Source organism: Oncorhynchus tshawytscha, linkage group LG33 (assembly GCF_018296145.1).
Source record: "Oncorhynchus tshawytscha isolate Ot180627B linkage group LG33, Otsh_v2.0, whole genome shotgun sequence".
Classification (NCBI taxonomy): domain Eukaryota; kingdom Metazoa; phylum Chordata; class Actinopteri; order Salmoniformes; family Salmonidae; genus Oncorhynchus; species Oncorhynchus tshawytscha.
Window position 1 is genome coordinate 5,553,861 of NC_056461.1, and position 19,929 is coordinate 5,573,789.

The 19,929-nt window shown below is 41.8% G+C and overlaps 1 protein-coding gene across 6 annotated transcripts in view; it reads left to right on the forward strand.

Annotated features, from left to right (window-relative positions):
• The window catches only part of LOC112230782 (trafficking protein particle complex subunit 13), a 32,057-nt gene extending 12,878 nt beyond the window's left edge, over nt 1-19,179 (forward strand). For 3 of the 6 annotated variants that reach the window (XM_024397067.2, XM_024397069.2, XM_024397070.2), the window contains 12 exons: nt 3,088-3,156; nt 9,123-9,222; nt 11,128-11,212; nt 11,329-11,456; nt 11,668-11,740; nt 12,206-12,250; nt 12,661-12,678; nt 14,278-14,411; nt 14,689-14,887; nt 17,617-17,717; nt 17,992-18,139; nt 18,876-19,179. In XM_024397067.2, the coding sequence (XP_024252835.1) occupies nt 3,088-3,156; nt 9,123-9,222; nt 11,128-11,212; nt 11,329-11,456; nt 11,668-11,740; nt 12,206-12,250; nt 12,661-12,678; nt 14,278-14,411; nt 14,689-14,887; nt 17,617-17,717; nt 17,992-18,139; nt 18,876-18,983 (1,208 nt within the window). In that variant the 3' untranslated portion in view covers nt 18,984-19,179. The remainder of the gene's footprint in view (nt 1-3,087; nt 3,157-9,122; nt 9,223-11,127; nt 11,213-11,328; nt 11,457-11,667; nt 11,741-12,205; nt 12,251-12,660; nt 12,679-14,277; nt 14,412-14,688; nt 14,888-17,616; nt 17,718-17,991; nt 18,140-18,875) is intronic. The other 3 variants (XM_024397071.2, XM_042311326.1, XM_024397068.2) reach the window with 2 other exon arrangements.
• Nucleotides 19,180-19,929: the final 750 nt, after the last annotated feature.

Genomic DNA, 19,929 nt, shown 5'->3' on the forward strand with positions numbered 1-19,929 from the left:
CCACCTCGAAATCGTAACGTGTAACGCTCATTCCCTCGATGATTGACTGGCAAATCCAACCATCTCCCCTGGTGAGACAAAACCGCGACTCGTCAGTGAAGAGCACTTTTTGCCAGTCCTGTCTGGTCCAGCGACGGTGGGTTTGTGCCCATAGGTGACGTTGTTGCCGGGGATGTCTGGTGGGGACCTGCCTTACAACAGGCCTACAAGTCCTCAGTCCAGCCTCTCTCAGCCTGTTGCGGACAGTCTGAGCACTGATGGAGGGATTGTGCGTTACTGGTGTAACTCGGGCAGTTGTTGTTGCCATCCTGTACCTGTCCTGCAGGTGTGATGTTCGGATGTACCGATCCGGTTCAGGTGTTGTTACACGTGGTCTGCCAATGCGAGGACGATCAGCTGTAGGTCCTGTCTCCCTGTAGCGCTGTCTTAGGCGTCTCACAGTACGGACATTGCAATTTATTGCCCTGGCCACATCTGCAGTACTCATGCCTCCTTGCAGCATCCCTAAGGCACGTTCACTCAGATGAGCAGGGACCCTGGGCATCTTTCTTTTGGTGTTTTTCAGAGTAAGTAGAAAGGCCTCTTTTCAGTGTCCTAAGTTTTCATAACTGTGACCTTAATTGCCTACCGTCTGTTATCTGTTTTGTCTTAACGACTGTTCCATAGGTGCATGTTCATTAATTATTTATGGTTAATTGAACAAGCATGGGAGACGGTGTTTAAACCCTTTACAATGAAGATCTGTGAAGTTAATTCATAAAAATCCAAATATCTTTGAGGTCCTGAAAAAGGGATGTTTCTTTTTTTTGTTGCTGAGTTTGGTTACCATTACTACTGTTTTAGCTGGAGGATAGCCGTTGTTACCTAGGTAGTGTAAAGCATAGCACAGAGAATTTTCCACCTACCATTACTTGACGACACTTCCTCAATTCCCGACTTGGAAGACAACACTTGTCTTCTAAACTGCCATTGCTAGTTGCAGGTGGTTTGTTTGAATTTAGAAAAGGCTCCGTTATTAAATTATACATTTTTTGCTGCAATGTTTACGCCGCCATCTTTGTTAGGGTATGTGCTACAGGTATTAGGGTTTCCCTAATATTATCACAGATGAAAGGTGAAGTTATCATTTGGTATTACCATTGTAAAGTAAGAGGATTTGCAGCATCATATAGAGCTGGGTAGCTACCCAATTACTTTTTGAGAAGGTTCGGTCACACATTTGTTAGGTGGCAAAGGTCTGGATTGTTATTGTCATTTATCGGTGTTGTAACAAACCCCCACCTCTTAAACCCATGCACCTTCAAATTGTTCCTCTTAAACCCATGCGCCTTCAAACTGTTTTGTTGGCTGAGAGAAAATGTTGCAGTGTTATAGCTAATTTCCTGCAATTCTACACATTGTTTCATGTCTTGTGGGCAAATCCATTTGAATTAAAAACATTTTGACATCACTCCTTTTTATTTGAACCAAAACTTCCATTCATATTTGCCTTTTGAAGAAGTGCTCAGAAAGATAAAGGTGCTGAAATTGGACATATTTTGCATACCCCACAATACCATGAGACATCCATGGCTTCATCACTGGAAAATATAAATGGTTGAGATTTGATCAAATCTAAAAGTTTACAAACAGGGTTGTCAAACTATATATATTTTTTTTCTAGGAAAAAATACTTTTATAACCTTAAATGTCAATTACCTAAAATGTTAGAATTTTTTTCATTAACATATGTTGTAGCTTAGACTCCATTTGACATCATCTGAGGGTTTTGTGTTGTCCCCGCCATTGGTTGAGACACGACATGTTCTTGAATTCAGGGTGGGTGTCATGTTTTGGCTGATAAATGTACTAAAATGGAAATAACATTTTAACTTTCAAATGGTACCACATCAGAGAATGTCTTCACTATTATTCTACAATGTATAAAATAGTAAAAATAAAGAAAAACCCTTGAATGAGTAGGTGTGTCCAAACGTTTGACTGGTACTGTATACATGTGTTCCTTATCTTTCAGGGGTCAAAGCTTAAACCGTTCAAAAGATGGAGCCAGAAACCACTCTGTTTATTACAACCGCATCTAGCGACTACCTATGAACCAAGTGCGATTTTTAACCTAAACTAAATGAAAGAGCCACTGAATACGTTGATTGGCACGTGTGTTTTTATGTTGCTGATTAGAGAAACATAGAAGAAGAAGTGTTGGAGGTGTGTTTCCTGACTTATTCCACATTTGGTTAATGATGTTTGTCCACCATGAGACACTAGATGTGGAAGCCTATTTCACTTCCTCAGAATTAATCTAAGATAACTCAATAAATCTGTAATTAATTTAGATGTTTTTGCTGAGGATGTTTTAGTTGCACAATTTTACATCTAACTGAGGTGTTTGGTGCAGTATTTTTCAAGTAAAAAAATTGTTTTGTGTTGTCTTACAGTATGTAACAAAGTGGGAGCTGCTGGGCGGGTCTGTCTCACTGTCTATGCTATTGGATAGAGAGCAATCACCGCATCTGTTCACCCCATGTTAAATGGACATCAAATCAAAACCCAACCTTCGTTTACACTTCGATCACACTGACAGCATCATTGCATTTTGGTCCACCAGAATTACATTACTTTCCATTTGCCTTGCAGCGTTGCAGAGGCAGTTGCAGTACTAGTCTGTGTGGTGCGTACGTTGGGTTTGCGTCAAACTGCATGCGTAGACGGCTTGACAGAAATAGTAGCAGAAGGTGAATGTTGTTGCATACATATCCAGATGATGCTGCTCGTTTGACGCTGTCAGTATGATCGACGCGTTACCCGTTGTGACTCACGGATGTTCCAAACTCCGTTTTAGACGAGATGGACTTGATGACCAAAATGATCCTATTTACACTTTGTAGTACATTTTGACACTAGAATAACGGTTTCTGACTCATATCGATGCCAAAGCACTCGTTGCTTTTTAAAGGCAGTTGCTCTATAAAGTGTCAAATAGCATGTTATTTCATGTTAACATGGAATTTTGATCTAGAATTGCAAGCAAGTAAACTAGCCTTACCCTAACTGAACTATTTTATCTCTTTTATCCTTTGCCTTTCACAGTGATGCGGTTAACAAAACCCACACTCTTCACTAACATGCCAGTGACATGTGAAGATCGAGACCTCCCAGGTAAGCATCTTGGTTTATTTTACTGCCAACATGTAGTGGAGTTGTATAATCTTTGTTAGGCCTATCCAATTTTATTTGCAGCTGTAATTCAAAATAAATGACAGGCATATCAATATAGAACAGAGAAAAGCTAAAAAGTCTTGAGTCAATATGCATTCAACCCCCTTTGTTATGGCAAGCCTAAACAAGTTCAGGAGTGAAGATTTGCTTAACAAGTCACATAAAAAGATGTGTGGACATTGAATGACTACCCCATCTCTGTACCCCACACATACACAATTATCTGTAAGGTCCCTCAGTCCAGTAGTGAATTTCAAGCATAGATTCAATCACAAAGACCAGGAAGGTTGTCCAATGCATCGCAAAAAAACTTTTTTTTGGTAGATAGGTGGGAAAAAAAAGGATATCCATTTGAGCATGGTGGAGTTATTCATTAAGCTTTCGATGGTGTATCAATACACCTAGTCACTACAAAGATTCCGGCATCCTTCCGGAGAGAAAGACAATCGCTTAGGGATTTCACCATGAGGCCAATTAAAACAGTTACCGAGTTTAATGGCTGTGATAGGTGTGGCCAATTTGTGGTGCGGCCAACACACCTGAACTCACTCAACAATATAGAGGACAGAAAAAGTTTTGTTGATGCTGAGAATGGAATGTATGTTTTTAAATAACATTAGTAACGTTCAAAGAAGGTTTTCTTGTGGTTTTTATGGAAAGTTTTTTTTAAATTGTATTTTTATGTTCTGTGAACATGACTTTAAATGGAACCATGAGGAAACCTGTAGAAAATGTTATGCTGAAGTACGGAAATTTCCACTATTGGAGAACATTCCCAATGTCAAACCAGTTGCAGAACGTTCCTAGAACATTACCCAAATTTAAATGAGATGCAACCATGTTTGAACTTTTAGGAAACATTCTGTTAAAGAAAATGTTTGTCAAGTTCCTTAAATGTGCTGAGAATATTCCAAAGCCAAACAGCTATCCTGCACCATTCCCAGAAATTTGTGGGAAGGATGTATGCTAAATAACCATCGCACAACCATACTCTCACCAAGCTCTTAAGAAGCATGGTTCTCAAAACATTACATGCTAGCTGGGTACTAACCTAAATGACAGAGGGAAAAGAAGGAAGCCTGTACATAATACAAATATTCCAAAGCATCCTGTTAGCAACAAGGCACTAAAGTAATACAGCAAAAAAACATTTCAAAGAAATGAACTGTTTGTCCTGAATACAAAGAGCTATGTTCGGTGCAAATCCAAAACATCACTGAGTACCACTCTTCATATTTTCAAGCATGGTGTTGGCTGTGTCATGTTATGGGTATACTTGTCATCAGCAAGGACTAGTGAGTTTTTTTTAGGATAAAAAGAAATTGAATAGAGCTAAGCACAGGCAAAATCCTAGAGGAAAAATTAGTTAAGTCTGCTTTCCACCAGACACTGGGAGACAAATTCACCTTTCAGCAGAACAGTAACTTAAAACACAAGGCCAAATATACACTGGAGTTGCTTACCAAGACGACATTGAATGTTCCTGAGTGGCCTAGTTACAGTTTTGACTGAAAGGTAGACTCCGCTAAATGAGGTTGCCACGAGCAGCACCGCAGATATTGCGATGAGCGAGATGCAAGGCTTGGTTCTCACACAGTCACACACAGTATCTGCGCATGTGCACGCTTCGCTTCACTCTGTTACAGCGTGGTAGGCATGGGACCAAAATGGCTGAGAAGTTTAGCCATGTGCTTCAACGCTCTTAGTTGTTGCTGTTCACTCTGTGCACCTACGTAATATCTTTGAGTCTATCTTTCGATTGTCTTGAAAATCTATTGCAATACTTGAAAATGGCTGTCTAGCAATTGATCAACAACCAACTTGACAGAGCTTGAAAAGTTTTAAAAGAATAATGGGCAAATGTTGTACAATCCAGGTGTGCAAAGCTCTTAGACTGAACCCAAAAGGACTCATAGCTGTAATCGCTGCCAAGGTGATTCTAACATGTATTGACTCGGGGTTGAATACTTATCTAATCAACATATATTAGTGTTTTACTGTGTTAGAAGTTTTCTCCCACTCTGACAGAGTATTTTGTGTAGATCGTTGACATGACAATTCAATCCATTTGAATCCCACTTTGCAACACAACAAAATGTGGAATAAGTCCAGGGTTTTTATTACTTTCAGAAGGCACTGTGCGTATAGGTATTTATTATATATTATAATGTCAAGCTCACGGTGAGCCTATGGTAAAAACATTGATGTAGTGCTATTTAAATCCATGGCCCGTACCAACACATTCACATGTCATGTTTCTCTTTGAAATCAGTATTACTCAGACAGAAAAACAGATGCCGTATTCTACATTTCACGACCCATGGGTACATAATTTATGACAAAACTGCACGCAATCCTATATTCATAGGTTTGATATGCAACTTTTCAGTGATATGCCCCCATGATATGCAACTTTTCAGGGATGTTAGGAACCAATATACACAAGCAGGTAGGAAAGTTAAGGCTAGCTTTTTCAAACAGAAATTTGCATCCTGTAGCACAAACGTAGCACAAAAAAGTTTTGAGACACTGTAAAGTCTATGGAGAATAAGAGCAGCTGCCCACTGCACTGAGGCTAGGAAACACTGTCACCACCGATAAATCCACGATAATTGAGAGTTTCAATGAGCATTTTTCTACGGCTGGCCATGCTTTCTACCTGGCTATCCCTACCCCGTTCAACTGCCCTGCACCCCCCACAGCAGCTGGCCCAAGCTTCCCCACTTCTCCTTCACCCAAATCCAGACAGCTGATGTTCTGAAAGAGCTGCAAAATCTGGACCCCTACAAATCAGCCAGGCTAGACAATCTGGACCCTCTCTTTCTAAAATTATCTGCCGAATTTGTTGCAACCCCTATTACTAGCCTGTTCAACCTCTTTCTTATCGTTTGAGATCCCTAAAGATTAGTAAGCTGCCGCGGTCATCCCCCTCTTCAAAGGGGGAGACACTCTAGATCCAAACTGTGGCAGACCTATATCTATCCTACCCTTCCTTTCTAAGGTCTTCAAAAGCCAAGTTAACAAACAGATCACTGACCATTTCGAATCCCACCGTACCATCTCCGCTATGCAATCTGGCTTCCGAGCTGGTCATGGGTGCACCTCAGCCACGCTCCTAAACAATATCATAACCGCCATCGATAAGAGACAATACTGTGCAGCCGTATTCATTGAGCTGGCCAAGGCTTTCGACTTTGTCAATCACCACATTCTTATCGGCAGACTCAACAGACTTGGTTTCTCAAATGACTGCCTCGCCTGGTTCACCAACTACTTCTCTGATAGAGTTCAGAGTGTGAAATCGGAGGCCCTGTTGTCTGGACTGGCAGTCTCTATGGGGGTGCCACAGGGTTCAATTCTCAGGCCGACTCTCTTCTCTGTATACATCAATGGTGTCTCTCTTGCTACTGATGATTCTCTGATCCACCTCTATGCAGACGACAACATTCTGTATACTTCTGGCCCTTCTTTGGACACAGTGCTAACTAACCTCCAGATGAGCTTCAACGCCATACAACTCTCCTTCCGTGGCCTCCAACTGCTCTTAAATGCAAGTAAAACTAAATGCATGCTCTTCAACCGATCGCTGCCCGCAACTGCCTGCCCGTCTAGCATCACTACTCTGGACAGTTCTGACCTAGAATATGTGGACAACTACAAATACCTAGGTGTCTGGCTAGACTGTAAACTCTCCTTCCAGACTGAGATTAAGCATCTCCAATCCAAAATTAAATCTAGAATCGGCTTCCTATTTCGCAACAAAGCATCCTTCACTCATGCTGCCAAACATACCTTCGTAAAAACAGACTATCCTACTGATCTTTGACTTCGGCGATGTCATTTACAAAACAGCCCCCACCACTCTACTCAACAAATTGGATGCAGTCTATCACAGTGATATCAATTTTGTCACCAAAGCCCCATATACTACCCATCATTGCGACCTGTACACTCTCGTTTGCTGGCCCTCGCTTCATACTCGTCGCCACACCCACTGGACCCAGGTCATCTACAAGTCTTTGCTAGGTAAAGCCCCGCCTTATCTCAGTTCACTGCTCACCATAGCAGCGCCCACCCGCAGCACGCGATCCAGCAGGTATATTTCACTTGTAACCCCCAAAGCCAATTCCGACTTTGGCCGCCTTTCCTTCCAGTTCTCTGCTGCCAATGACTGGAACAAACTGCAAAAATCGCTGAAGCTGGAGACTCTTATCTCTCTCACTAACTTTAAGCACCAGCTGTCAGAGCAGCTCACAGGCTATGTACAGGTGCAATGATCTATCTGTAAATAGCCCATCCAACTACCTCATCCCTATACTGTATTTGTTTATTTTGCTCCTTTGCACCCCAGTATCTTTACTTGCACGTTCCTCCTCTGCACATCTATCACTCCAGTGTTTAATTGCTATATCGTAATTATCTTGCCACCATGGCCTATTTATTGCCTTACCTCCCTTATCTTACCTCATTTGCACACAATGTGTAAATATACTTTTTTCTGTTGTGTTATTGACTGTATGTTTTGTTTATTCCATGTGTAACTCTGTTGTTGTGTGTGTCGAACTGCTTTGCTTTATCTTGGCCAGGTCGCAGTTGTAAATGAGAACTTGTTCTCAACTAGCCTACCTGGTTAAATAAAGGTGTTCTCAACTAGCCTACCTGGTTAAATAAAGGTGTTCTCAACTAGCCTACCTGGTTAAATAAAGGTGTTCTCAACTAGCCTACCTGGTGAAATAAATAAAATAAAAATGTGTGTTAATCCTTAACACTTGTGGGGATATGGATATGACTGTTTCTGTTTCTTACAGAAGAAATATGAAACGCATATGCATAACCATGTTTGAAAGGGAACCATTTGGAGATGATGCAAAATTGATTAGACTGACGACAAGACTGAATCCAAACATTACACTGATTTTATGTGCATTTTATATTTACTGTACTTTTCACTGCATTTGTTGTTAATGAAATTTGAAAATGATCTGGATCCATTTAGTTGCATGATAAGAATATTCCTGGAAAATGTGTTGTAGGTGCAACATAAGGCAAAAAAATTACAAGTGTTTGAGTGAAAGGACTGGTGTCTCCAAGTGGCCACAGCTCTCCAAAGTGGACTGGTGTCTCCAAGTGGCCACAGCTCTCCAAAGTGTGCACATTTCTTAAATCATTTCAATGCACTTTTATGACTCAACTATAAGGGTCTTTTGAGCTCTCCCAGCTGTGCTGTTGAGGAACTACAGTTGTAGTTGTATTGAACACGACCCTGCATCCCAGCCTTCACACAACTACGTTTTATAGAAAATTGTATTATAGTGTTAGGTTTTCACAAGGAAATTCAGGTAAACTGATTATATAATTATATATTATTGGATGTAATGTATTTTGTATTGTTTTAGTGAGTATTGGTATAGTGTGCTGTGTAAAGGCACTTACCTGCCCAGGGACTACGGGTGCACATTAGCTTTTGGCTAACCCCAGCACATTTACATGGATGTTGTGATGTAGATAAATATGCATTGTCCCGCGATGATAATTTAGTGTTTTTCATTTGAGGCCTGCCTACTACAATGTGAGCACTGGGCTGGTAACCCAACGCCACGGAACCCATAAATCACAGTGACACTTCTGGGTAGGGACGCTATTTATACCAGGGTGGAGAAATTAAATGAAGGCATAGCCGTAAATCAAGATGAACGACTAGAACACTATATTTCAGAGACAGAAAATAAATTGTGATCGTTTTTATGCCACCCAGCTCTCGTATCTTCCACACTGCTCCTCTGAAGGCAGCCTTTTACTCAGAGATTTAGAATATTGACATTGATCATCAATATTTCATTTACAAAACTAACATGATGGGAAATCTGATGAGACCTGACGATTGTGTGTGCGCGTGCATTCTACAGGAGATTTGTTCAGTCGGCTCATGAAGGAGGATCCATCCACTATTAAAGGAGCAGAGGCTTTAATGCTGGGAGAGATGCTCACACTACCTCAGAACTTTGGGTAATAAACACTACAACAGCCATTTTGAACCCTTTTACGTATATAGAACAGGATGAAATGAGAAGCACACACAGTTTACACTGAATGTACAAAACAGTTAGAACTTCCTTCCTAATACTGCCCTGAGAACAGCAATTTGTCGGGGGAATGGACTCTACAAGGTGTCGAAAGCGTTCCACAGAGATGCTGGCCCATGTTGACTCCAGTGCTTCTCACAGTTGTGCCAAGTTGGCTGGATGTCCTTTGGGTGGTGGACCATTCTTGAAACACATGGGGAAACTGAGTGTGAAAAACCCAACAGCGTTGCAATTTGTAACTCCTTGACCTTTTTCGCTGACATCACCCTTCTGCTTCTGTGGTGAAAGGTAGCAGAGCTAGAGCGGTATTTGTCAGACCATGCGGCATCCCAGAAATCGGTCTTCTCACAAAAATGTCTGTAGCGTCCAAACGGTTTGGCCTAGAAACCAATCGATTGAATGCTGAGACTCTCATGAACACTCATGGTGTTTTCCATTTTTGGTAGTGGAAGTATACAGTGCATTTGGAAAGTATTTAGACCCCTATACTTGTACATTACAGCCTTATTTCTAAAATGTATCAATCTACACACCCCAATAATGACAAAGCAAAAACATGTTGTTTTTTGTTGCTAATTTCTAAAAACTTTAACTGAAATATCACATTTACATAAGTATTCAGACCCTTTACTCAGTACTTTGTTGAAGCACCAACAATTACAGCCTTGAGTTTTCTCTCCAGAGATGTTCGATCAGGTTCAAATCCTGGCTCTGGCTGGGCCACTCGAGGACATTCAGAGACTTGTCCCAAAGCCACTCCTGTGTTGTCTTGGCTGTGTGCTTAGGGTCGTTGTCCTGTTGGAAGGTGAACCTTCGCCCCAGTCTGAGGTTCTGAGTGCTCTGGAGCAGGTTTTCATCGAGGATCTCTCTCTACTTTGCTCTGTTCATCTTTCCCTCGAACCGGACTAGTCTCCCAGTCCCTGCCTCTGAAAAACATCCCCATAACATGATGTTGACACCACCATGCTTCCTCCAGACATGACGCTTGGCATTCAGGTCAAATAGTTGAATCTTGGTTTCATCAGACCAGAGAATCTTGTTTCTCATGGTCTGAGAGTCCTTTAGGTGCCTTTTAGCAAACTCCAAGCGGGCTGTCATGGGCCTTTTTACTGAGGAGTGGCTTCCATCTGGCCACTCTACCAGACACACCTGATTGGTGGAGTGCTGCAGAGATGGTTGTCCTTTTGGAAGGTTCTCCCATCTCCACAGAGGAACTCTGGAGCTTTGTCAGAGTGACAATTGGGTTCTTGGTCAACTCCCTGACCAAGGCCCTTCTCCCCCAATTGCTCAGTTTGGTCAGGCGACCAGCTCTAGGAAGAGTCATGGTGGTTCCAAACTTCTTCCATTTAAGAATGATGGAGGACACTGTGTTCTTGGGGACCTTCAATGCTGTAATCAAGTTGTGGAAACATCTAAAGGATGATCAATGGAAACAGGATTTACCTGAGCTCAATTTTGAGTTTCATAGCAAAGGGTCTGAAAATGTATGTAAATAAGGTATTTCTGTTTTTTATTTTTAATACATTTGCACACACACACAAAAAAACTGTTTTCACTTGGTCATTATGGGGTAGTGTGTGTAGATTGATGAGGAAACAAATGTATTTAATCCATTTTAGAATAAGGCTGTAACTTAATAAAATATGAAAAAGGTCAAGGGGTCAAAGTCAATACTTTCCAAATGCACTGTATATGGAGATATATACCATACATTAATAATTTTCACTGAAAAGAAAAGTGTTGTTTCTGGTCTTCAGTGGGCATTGTTTTTGTGTGTAGTCCCTTGTCTTTGTGTGTGACACTTGCGTACTAACTTTCCTCTGCACAGAAATATTTTCCTTGGCGAGACCTTCTCAAGTTACATTAGTGTACACAATGACAGCAGCCAGGTGGTCAAGGACATACTAGTCAAGGTACAATACAGATTTACGTCAATCCAATGGAAGCATCTTTCATCTCTGATGAATCCACTTGTCCTATTCACACTCCTTTAAGTGAAATCCCTCTCTTTTTTTGTCATGTCTTACAGGCAGATCTGCAGACCAGCTCTCAGAGGTTAAACCTATCAGCGTCCAACAACGCAGTCACAGAGCTGAAGCCTGAGTCCTGCGTTGATGATGTCATCCACCATGAAGTCAAAGAGATTGGGACTCACATGTACGTTTTCTATTCTGACATTGAGTCAATCTGGAATGACACCCTATTCCCCATATAGTACCCAACTTTTGATCAGTGCTCTATATAATTCTGGGGAAAGGGTGTCCCTTCGAGACACAGCTATGGGGCAGATGTACATCAACACATCTGCAAAGATGCATAGGAGATGATTTGAGTGCTAAAATGCAAAGAATTTGTGTCTCTACTCCAGTTTGGTTTGTGCAGTCAGTTATACTACACAGGCCGGAGAGAAGCTGTACTTCAGGAAGTTCTTCAAATTTCAGGTGAGTTTCAAAGCATCCTTTATTTGAACTCTCCCATTCCCCCTCACTGAGTTATATTGGAAGAGCAGACCTCAACCCTGAACAATGTCACTGGTCCACGTCTGCTAAGTAACTAAAATGTCAATGTAAAAAGGCAATAGCACACTAGCTTTGGCTTTTGACTACCGAACAATCTCACTACCTACTATCCTCAGTCTCAGACGGGATCTACTCTGAGTCACACAATGAAACTAAATCTAACTTCTCCAGTAATACTTTTTTGTATAAGATATACCGACTGTTTTAAATCAAATTAGTTGGCTCATGGATTTAAGTATTTTTTTTGTCACTGGAGATAAATGGCTATATTTTTTGTTGTTGTGAAGGAAGATTGTTTATTTTTTTTATGGCTGTTGAATGGAGGAATCGTTTGAGAAATCATTTGAGACATTTGCATCATTTAGCTTGCAATGTATTCTCAATCAGGTTCTGAAGCCACTCGACGTCAAAACCAAGTTCTACAATGCAGAGGTATGTTTGTTTCTCTCTTTCTCCCAGCTGCACTTACCTCACTGTTTTATTACCTGTACCAAAACAATGACAAATAGTCATCTTACCAGCATATTCAACTTTCCACCTTCCACCTTTGTCAACATACTTTAGCTATCTTCGCTCATACATAGTCACATCTTTTCTCCATAAATTTCCACTATCAATTCAGCAATTGGTTTTTAATTTGACATAAAAATTGTTTGCTGTATGTTATGTTTCATTCCATGGTCAGGTATTTTCCATTGGTGACGCATATAGTAAAATTTGCAGATTTTCTCTCATAGTACTGTTTCATAGTTTCATTCGCTAGAGCATCAGATGTATTGTCACTTTCATTTGACATGTAACCTTCATTTGTTTGTCTCTTGTGTTTTTGTTTTCTCCATTAGAGTGACCTCAGTTCTGTGGTAATAGTTTTTTCTGTTTTCACTGCTCTTAACCCTCGCTTTCTTAATCATTTTTGTTGCAGCAATGTCTGTCTCTTTCTGTAGGAAAAGAGCAAAGGCAAAATAATTAAAAGGCATGGAAGTTAACACGTTATTGTGGGGAATAAAAGTCTGTAGAAAACTCAATGGTACAGTAGCCTGGCTGATGCGAGGGAGAGCTGTGACACACTGGACAAGAGCCCGTTGATGGTGCAATATTTGAAAAATAAATACAATCTGGGGCGTTGAGACCTTCTTAGTTGTTTGGATTTTAAAATCCAACAGTTGTATTGGAAGGGGGCAGCGATTGGGAGCTGTGTGGGGCTGTCCATGTGGGTGTTTGAGCGAGAAAGACATGGAGGAGAACCAATCGGTAAAAAAGCACAGGCCCCTTCAATATCAACGCATCATGCCGAAAACATCAAAATAAACTTTCCAGACTGTGAAGTCAGGAAGATTTCAAGTTTGGTTTCAGCCGGACTAGAGAGATATTACTTTTCGCAAGGAAATCAGAGGTATCATGCTGCGTTAATAAAAGTCCATGAAATGCTTTTTCCACTATTTTGCCGTTGCTCTGATTTTTCCTCTTCGATGATTTTTCCCTCTTGCTAACTCATCTCTCACAGGACTTTCTCAGCCCTAGACAAAATTGGTGTAGGGCTGTGAAATGGCACCCTATTCCCTATATAGTTCACTACTTTTGGCTCTGGTCAAAAGTAGTGCACTATAGTGAATAGGGTCCTATTTCAGACAAACGCCTAGGTCTGTATGATTGTAGTGGGGTTTCCTTTTCAACACTTCTTTTGAATGATTGGATTCAGAATGTAGATTTGAATTATATCTCTTATGTAAAGGGCTGTACATTTGAATGATGTTTATGGAGTTGGTGATTTTATAAATCTGATTTGTATATGTTTATTTCACTCTTTTAACTGAAAGAAACTCTTTCAGGAGTCCAAATAGATCTGATCAAGTGAAACATTGTTCATATAAAGCTATGGCCAAAAATAGCTGCACTACATGGGGTATAAGGTGCTATTTGAGATGTGTCAGATCTGAGGGTTTGGGTTGGGTGGATGACTGGTCAGGCTCGGCATGGGAGATGGGAAGTAGAGGTGCTCTGCTCTGTAACAACAACCCCAGTCTGGCAGAATGTTACTGACTGTGGTCCCTACTTAATCACTAGCCTTTGGATTAAAGGCATGAACTAATCTGAACCTCAGTTCAGTACTAATCCACTCCTCAAAGGTAAACTGAGCAGACTTTTGTACTCCATTTGGGCCCCACTGGTTGATTTTTCATAGGGCTGACAAAGAAACAAAAACCCTGTCTTACTGGGGTTCTAATGTGTAACATTTCAGGCGCATTCATACAGTACATGCCTAAATTATACAGGTACTTTGTGGTGTTTTCCAGATTCTACCTGTATAAATTACATGTGAGCAGAAAAATGTGACACACACTAGGCCCAAATTAAATCTACAATATCTCCTTGAGTGGCCAATATAAGTGCTGCCCAGTTAGATCCTTTGAGGTGTTCCTCTAGTTAGTATTGGCGTCTAACGTTAGCGCTGACCCCAGACAGACGAGGTGTTCCTGGAGGCCCAGATCCAGAACATCACCACGTCGTCCATGTTCATGGAGAAAGTGTCCCTGGAGCCCTCCATGATGTACAGCGTCGCCGAGCTCAACACCGTGGAGACTGAGGACGAAGGGTAAGGGAGACACACACACATTTTAGCTTTGTTTTGATTGTGCAGTAAAATAAAGGGGAACCGAGTTTCTAGTGTCAGTACTTTTTGTTATTTTACTGCTTTTTTTTTTGTTAAAACATTTAGAAAGGGAAAGCTGTATGACTTCTGATTTGGAAACTATGCTGCTTACAAAATACAGCATTCGCTTGGCCAGGTTTTGTCAGTGTAGCTGGAGACGCCCCCACTATATGTCAAAGGTAATAGGTTTTCAGACTTCTCCACCCTGACTGTGTTCCAGAACGTCTACATTTGGGAAGATGTCTTACTTGCAGCCCATGGACACGCGCCAGTATCTCTACTGTCTGAAGCCCAAGCCAGAGTTTGCAGAGAAGGCGGGCATCATCAAGGGCGTGACGGTGATCGGCAAACTGGACATTGTGTGGAAGACCAACTTAGGAGAAAGAGGAAGGCTGCAGACAAGCCAGCTACAGAGAATGGTACCCGTACATTATCAGTTAGAGTATATGATTCCTAGTCACAGTATACAGTATGGTTGTTGCATAACAGGACATTCTCAGTCTCAATGCTGTCTTTGTGGTTATTTGTTGAGTGGTGGTGATGTTTAGTATTGGTGGTGATGTTGAGTGGTGGTGGTGATGTTGAGTGGTGGTGTTGATGCTGTCATTGTTTTTGTCAGTCATACCTGGGCTGTTGCCGAATGTGACTCATTGGAGAATTACAATGAAAATAGCAAAGCTCAAGATGATTGTATTCGCAGCATTGACAAAAGCTCAGCCTTCAACACCATAGTACCCTCCAAGCTCATCATTAAGCTTGGGGCCCTAGGCCTGAACCCCACCCTGTGCAACTGGACTTTCTGACGGGCCGCGCCCAGTTGTTGAAGGTAGGAAACAACATCTCCACTTTGCTGATCCTCAACACAGGGGCCCCACAAGGGTGTGTGCTCAGGCCCCTCCTGTACTCCCTGTTTACCCATACGTGGCAACGCAGGCCTCCAACTCAATCATCAGGTTTGCAGACGACACATTAGTAGGCCTGATTACCAAAAATGACAAGACAGCTACAGGGAGGAGGGTAGGGCCCTGGCGGAGTGGTGCCAGGAAAATAACCTCTCCCTCAACATCAACAAAATGAAGGCGCTGATCGTGGACGACAGGAAACAGCAGAGGGAGCACGCCCCTATCCACATCAACGAGACCGCAGTGAAGAAGGTGAAAAGCTTCAAGTTCCTCGGCATACACATCACTGACAATCTGAAATGGTCCACCCACACAGACCGTGTAGTGAAGAAGGGGCAACAGCGCCTCTTCAACCTCAGGAGGCTGAAGAAATTTGGCTTGGCTTCTAAGACCCTCACAAACTTTTACAGATGCACAATTGAGAGCATCCTGTCGGGGAGTATTACCACCTGGTATGGCAACTGCAACCGCAGGGCTTTCCAGAGGGTGGTACGGTCTGCCCAACGCATCACCGGGGGCACATTGCTTGCCCGACAGCACCCAATGTCACAGGAAGGCCAAAAAGATCATCAAGGAGATCAACCACCCGAGCAACAGCCTGTTCATCCCTCTACTACCATCCAGAAGGTGAGGTCAATACAGGTGCATCAACGCTGGGACTGAGAGACAACTTCTATCTCAAGGCAATCAGACTGTTAAATAGCCATCACTAGCTGGCTACCACCTGGTTACTCAACCCTGCACCTTAGAGGCTGCTGCCCTATATACGCATTTAGCCTTTATTTAACTAGACAAGTCCGTTAAGAACAAATTCTTATTTACAACGACGGCCTACCGGGGAACGGTGGGTTAACTGCCTTGTTCAGGGGCAGAACGACAGATTTTTACCTTGTCAGCCTGGGGATTCCATCCAGGAACCTTTTGGTTACAGGCCCAACGCTCTAACCACTAGACTACCTGCTGGTTACTGGCCCAACGCTCTAACCACTAGACTACCTGCTGGTTACTGGCCCAATGCTCTAACCACTAGGCTACCTGCTGGTTACTGGCCCAACGCTCTAACCACTAGGCTACATGCTGGTTACTGGCCCAACGCTCTAACCACTAGGCTACCTGCTGGTTACAGGCCCAACGCTCTAACCACTAGACTACCTGCTGGTTACAGGACTACCCCAACGCTCTAACCACTAGGCTACCTGCTGGTTACAGGCCCAACGCTCTAACCACTAGACTACCTGCTGGTTACTGGCCCAACGCTCTAACCACTAGGCTACCTGCTGGTTACTGCTCTAACCACTAGGCTACCTGCTGGTTCTAACCTAACCACTAGGCTACCTGCTGGTTACTGGCCCAACGCTCTAACCACTAGGCTACCTGCTGGTTACTGGCCCAACGCACTAACCACTAGGCTACCTGCTGGTTACTGGCCCAACGCTCTAACCACTAGGCTACCTGCCACCCCTAAACATGGACTCACTGGCTACTTTAATGTTTACATACTGTTTTACTAATTTCATATGTATATACTGTATTCTATCCTACTATATTTTAGTCAATGCTACTGACATTGCTGATCCTAATATTTATATATTTCTTCATTTCATTATTTTAATTTAGATTTGTGTGTGTTGTAAATTGTTATATACTATTGCGCTGTTGGAGCTAGGAACGCAAGCATGTCGCTACACCCGCAATAACATCTATTAAATATGTGTATGTGACCAATAACATCTGCTAAATATGTGTATGTGACCAATAACATCTGCTAAATATGTGTATGTGACCAATAACATCTGCTAAATATGTGTATGTGACCAATAACATCTGCTAAATATGTGTATGTGACCAATAACATCTGCTGTGTATGTGACCAATAACATCTGCTAAATATGTGTATGTGACCAATAACATCTGATTTTAATATATTCTCAATTGGGAAATGCAGTCATTCTACACGGTTTCCAAATTGACCTACAATTGCATCACAAATTGCGTATCAACCAAAAGACCAACCAAAAGACCACCCAAAAACACAAAAAACAGACAATTTAACAAAGTACAAAACACAGTGCAATCTAAAGTGGCCTCAACCATGGTCCCAGATGATGCCCTTCTTGTTAGCCTAACATGAAGAAAATCGGTCCAAAATTGTAGGCGGTAAATCCGGGAAAATGTACGTACCAACGTTTCGGTCTCAGTCAACCTTCATCAAGGTATTTTATTTTTCCCCCTCTTGTTGCCACCAGGCTCCAGGTTACGGAGACGTCAGGCTATCGCTGGAGATGATCCCGGACACCGTCAACCTAGAGGAACCCTTCGACATCACCTGTAAAATCACCAACTGCAGGTAAAGTCGTACAGACTCCTCAAATATTATTGTACACCAGGGGTGGGGTTATATAGCGTTTCAATTCACTTGACTGAATTCAATTAAAAATGAATTGAAATGGAATTGACCTCAACTCTGCTATACGCATGTACTGATCTCTATATGCTTTAGTCTACTCCCCTGTCTGTCATTGTCATGCCATTTCATTCATGTACAAGAAGGAATGGCAACCGATAGTCAGGTTAAAGAACATATCAATGTGTAACCAGGCTGGTTGTGTGTGTTGTTGCAGTGAGAGGACCATGGACCTGGTGCTGGAGATGTGTAACACCTGCTCCATCCACTGGTGTGGTGTATCAGGGAGACAGCTAGGCAAAGTCAGCCCCAGTGCCTCACTCGCTTTGCCCCTCAAGCTCCTCTCCTCTGTCCAGGGACTGCAGGTATTTCTTAAGTTATTCACGTTATAATACTTGGTAACCCTTAGGTTAAAGCAGAGAGGTATCAAGCTTTAATACTTGTCACAAGCATGTAATACAATATTTGTTTTGTCTTTTTAACAAGGCTTATAATATGTTATGTCCCTCGATCCATAACATTTTCAACTGCCTCAAACTGGCTGTTATTTAGTATGTGGTCATTGTGAGATGATTGAAAGATATTATAAGGCCATACCATTTTAATTACATGTTTAACGAATGCCCCACTTCACTTTTCCCAAAAAATAAAAAATGGCATCTGAAAAATGAAAAAGTTGCAATATTACAGCAAAAAGAATGTCCTCAAGTCTCCAGTAAAGAGAGAGACACAACTTCCTCACGGATTATGGCTGAACTTTGCCTCTTATCTTCCCCAAGAGGCTAAAATCTGTTGATTAGGTCACTAGCTGTTGAACTACGTTTGCTATAGTATTTTAGTATTTTCACTTTTCAATGTTTTATTTACTCGCTCGCCTTGACAATAAATCCATTAAACATTCAATCGGCCTAAATGGGGTCATACATGCTCCATGACAAGTTTTACAATGCATCATACCTGGATGCTTTTATAGTGTTACCCACAAAGCATATGACCCTTTGTGACGTCTTATTATTATGTTACGTCTCACTTTGACTGTTAATAGTTCAAAATATATTACTGATAATAATCATAATTAATTAGCATTTTCTTATATTTCAGAGTATATCCGGCCTGAGACTAACTGACACATTTCTGAAGAGGACGTATGAATACGATGACGTTGCACAGGTGTGTGTGGTCTGTCCATACATGAGCCGGGAGAGCTAAGACCTTTCCAGACCCTTCTAGAACCCAGCACTATAAATCTCAAATCTCCATGCACCAACTTCCAAACTCTGCACCTATACTATCACCTTACAGTACACACCCCAAGGTTATCATGTTTTAACAGATGTTATGTTTTTAATGTTTTCTTTGCAAAAAAAAATCTGGATTTTAAATGTGAATAAAAGCGGTAATTTAATCCATGGTTGGTTGTGCTTTCACTATAAAAACAGGTATATATATACAGTGCCTTCGGAAAGTATTCAGACCCCTTGGCTTTTTATTAGGTTACATCTGTATTCTAAAATTGTATTTTTTCCCTCCTCAATCTACACACAATACCACATAATGACAAAGCAAAAAAAGATATTTGGAATTTTTGCTAACTTATTCAAAACAAATATTACATTTACATAAGTATTCATACCATTTACTCAGCACTTTTTTAAAGCACTTTTGGCAGCTATTACAGCCTTGAGTCTTCTTGGGTATGATGCTACAAGCTTGGCACACCTATGTATGGGGAGTTTCTCCCATTCTTCTCTGCAGATCCTCTCAAGCTCTGTCAGGTTGGATGGGGAGCATTGCTGCAGTTATTTTCTGTTCTCTCCAGAGATGTTCAAGTCCAGGCCCTGGCTGGGCCACTCAGGAACATTCAGACTTGTCCCGAAGCCACTCCTGCGTTGTATTAGCTGTGTGCTTCAGGTCGAACCTTCGCCCCCAGTCTGAGGTCGTGCGTGCTCTGGAGCAGGTTTTCATTGAGGATCTCTCTGTACTTTGCTCCGTTCATCTTTCCCTCGATCCTTACTAGTCTCCCAGTACCTTCCACTGAAAAACACCACCACAATCTGATGCTGCCACCACCATGCTTCACCGTAGGGATGGTGCCAGGTTTCCTCCAAATGTGACGCTAAGCATTCAGGCCAAAGAGTTGAATCTTGGTTTCATC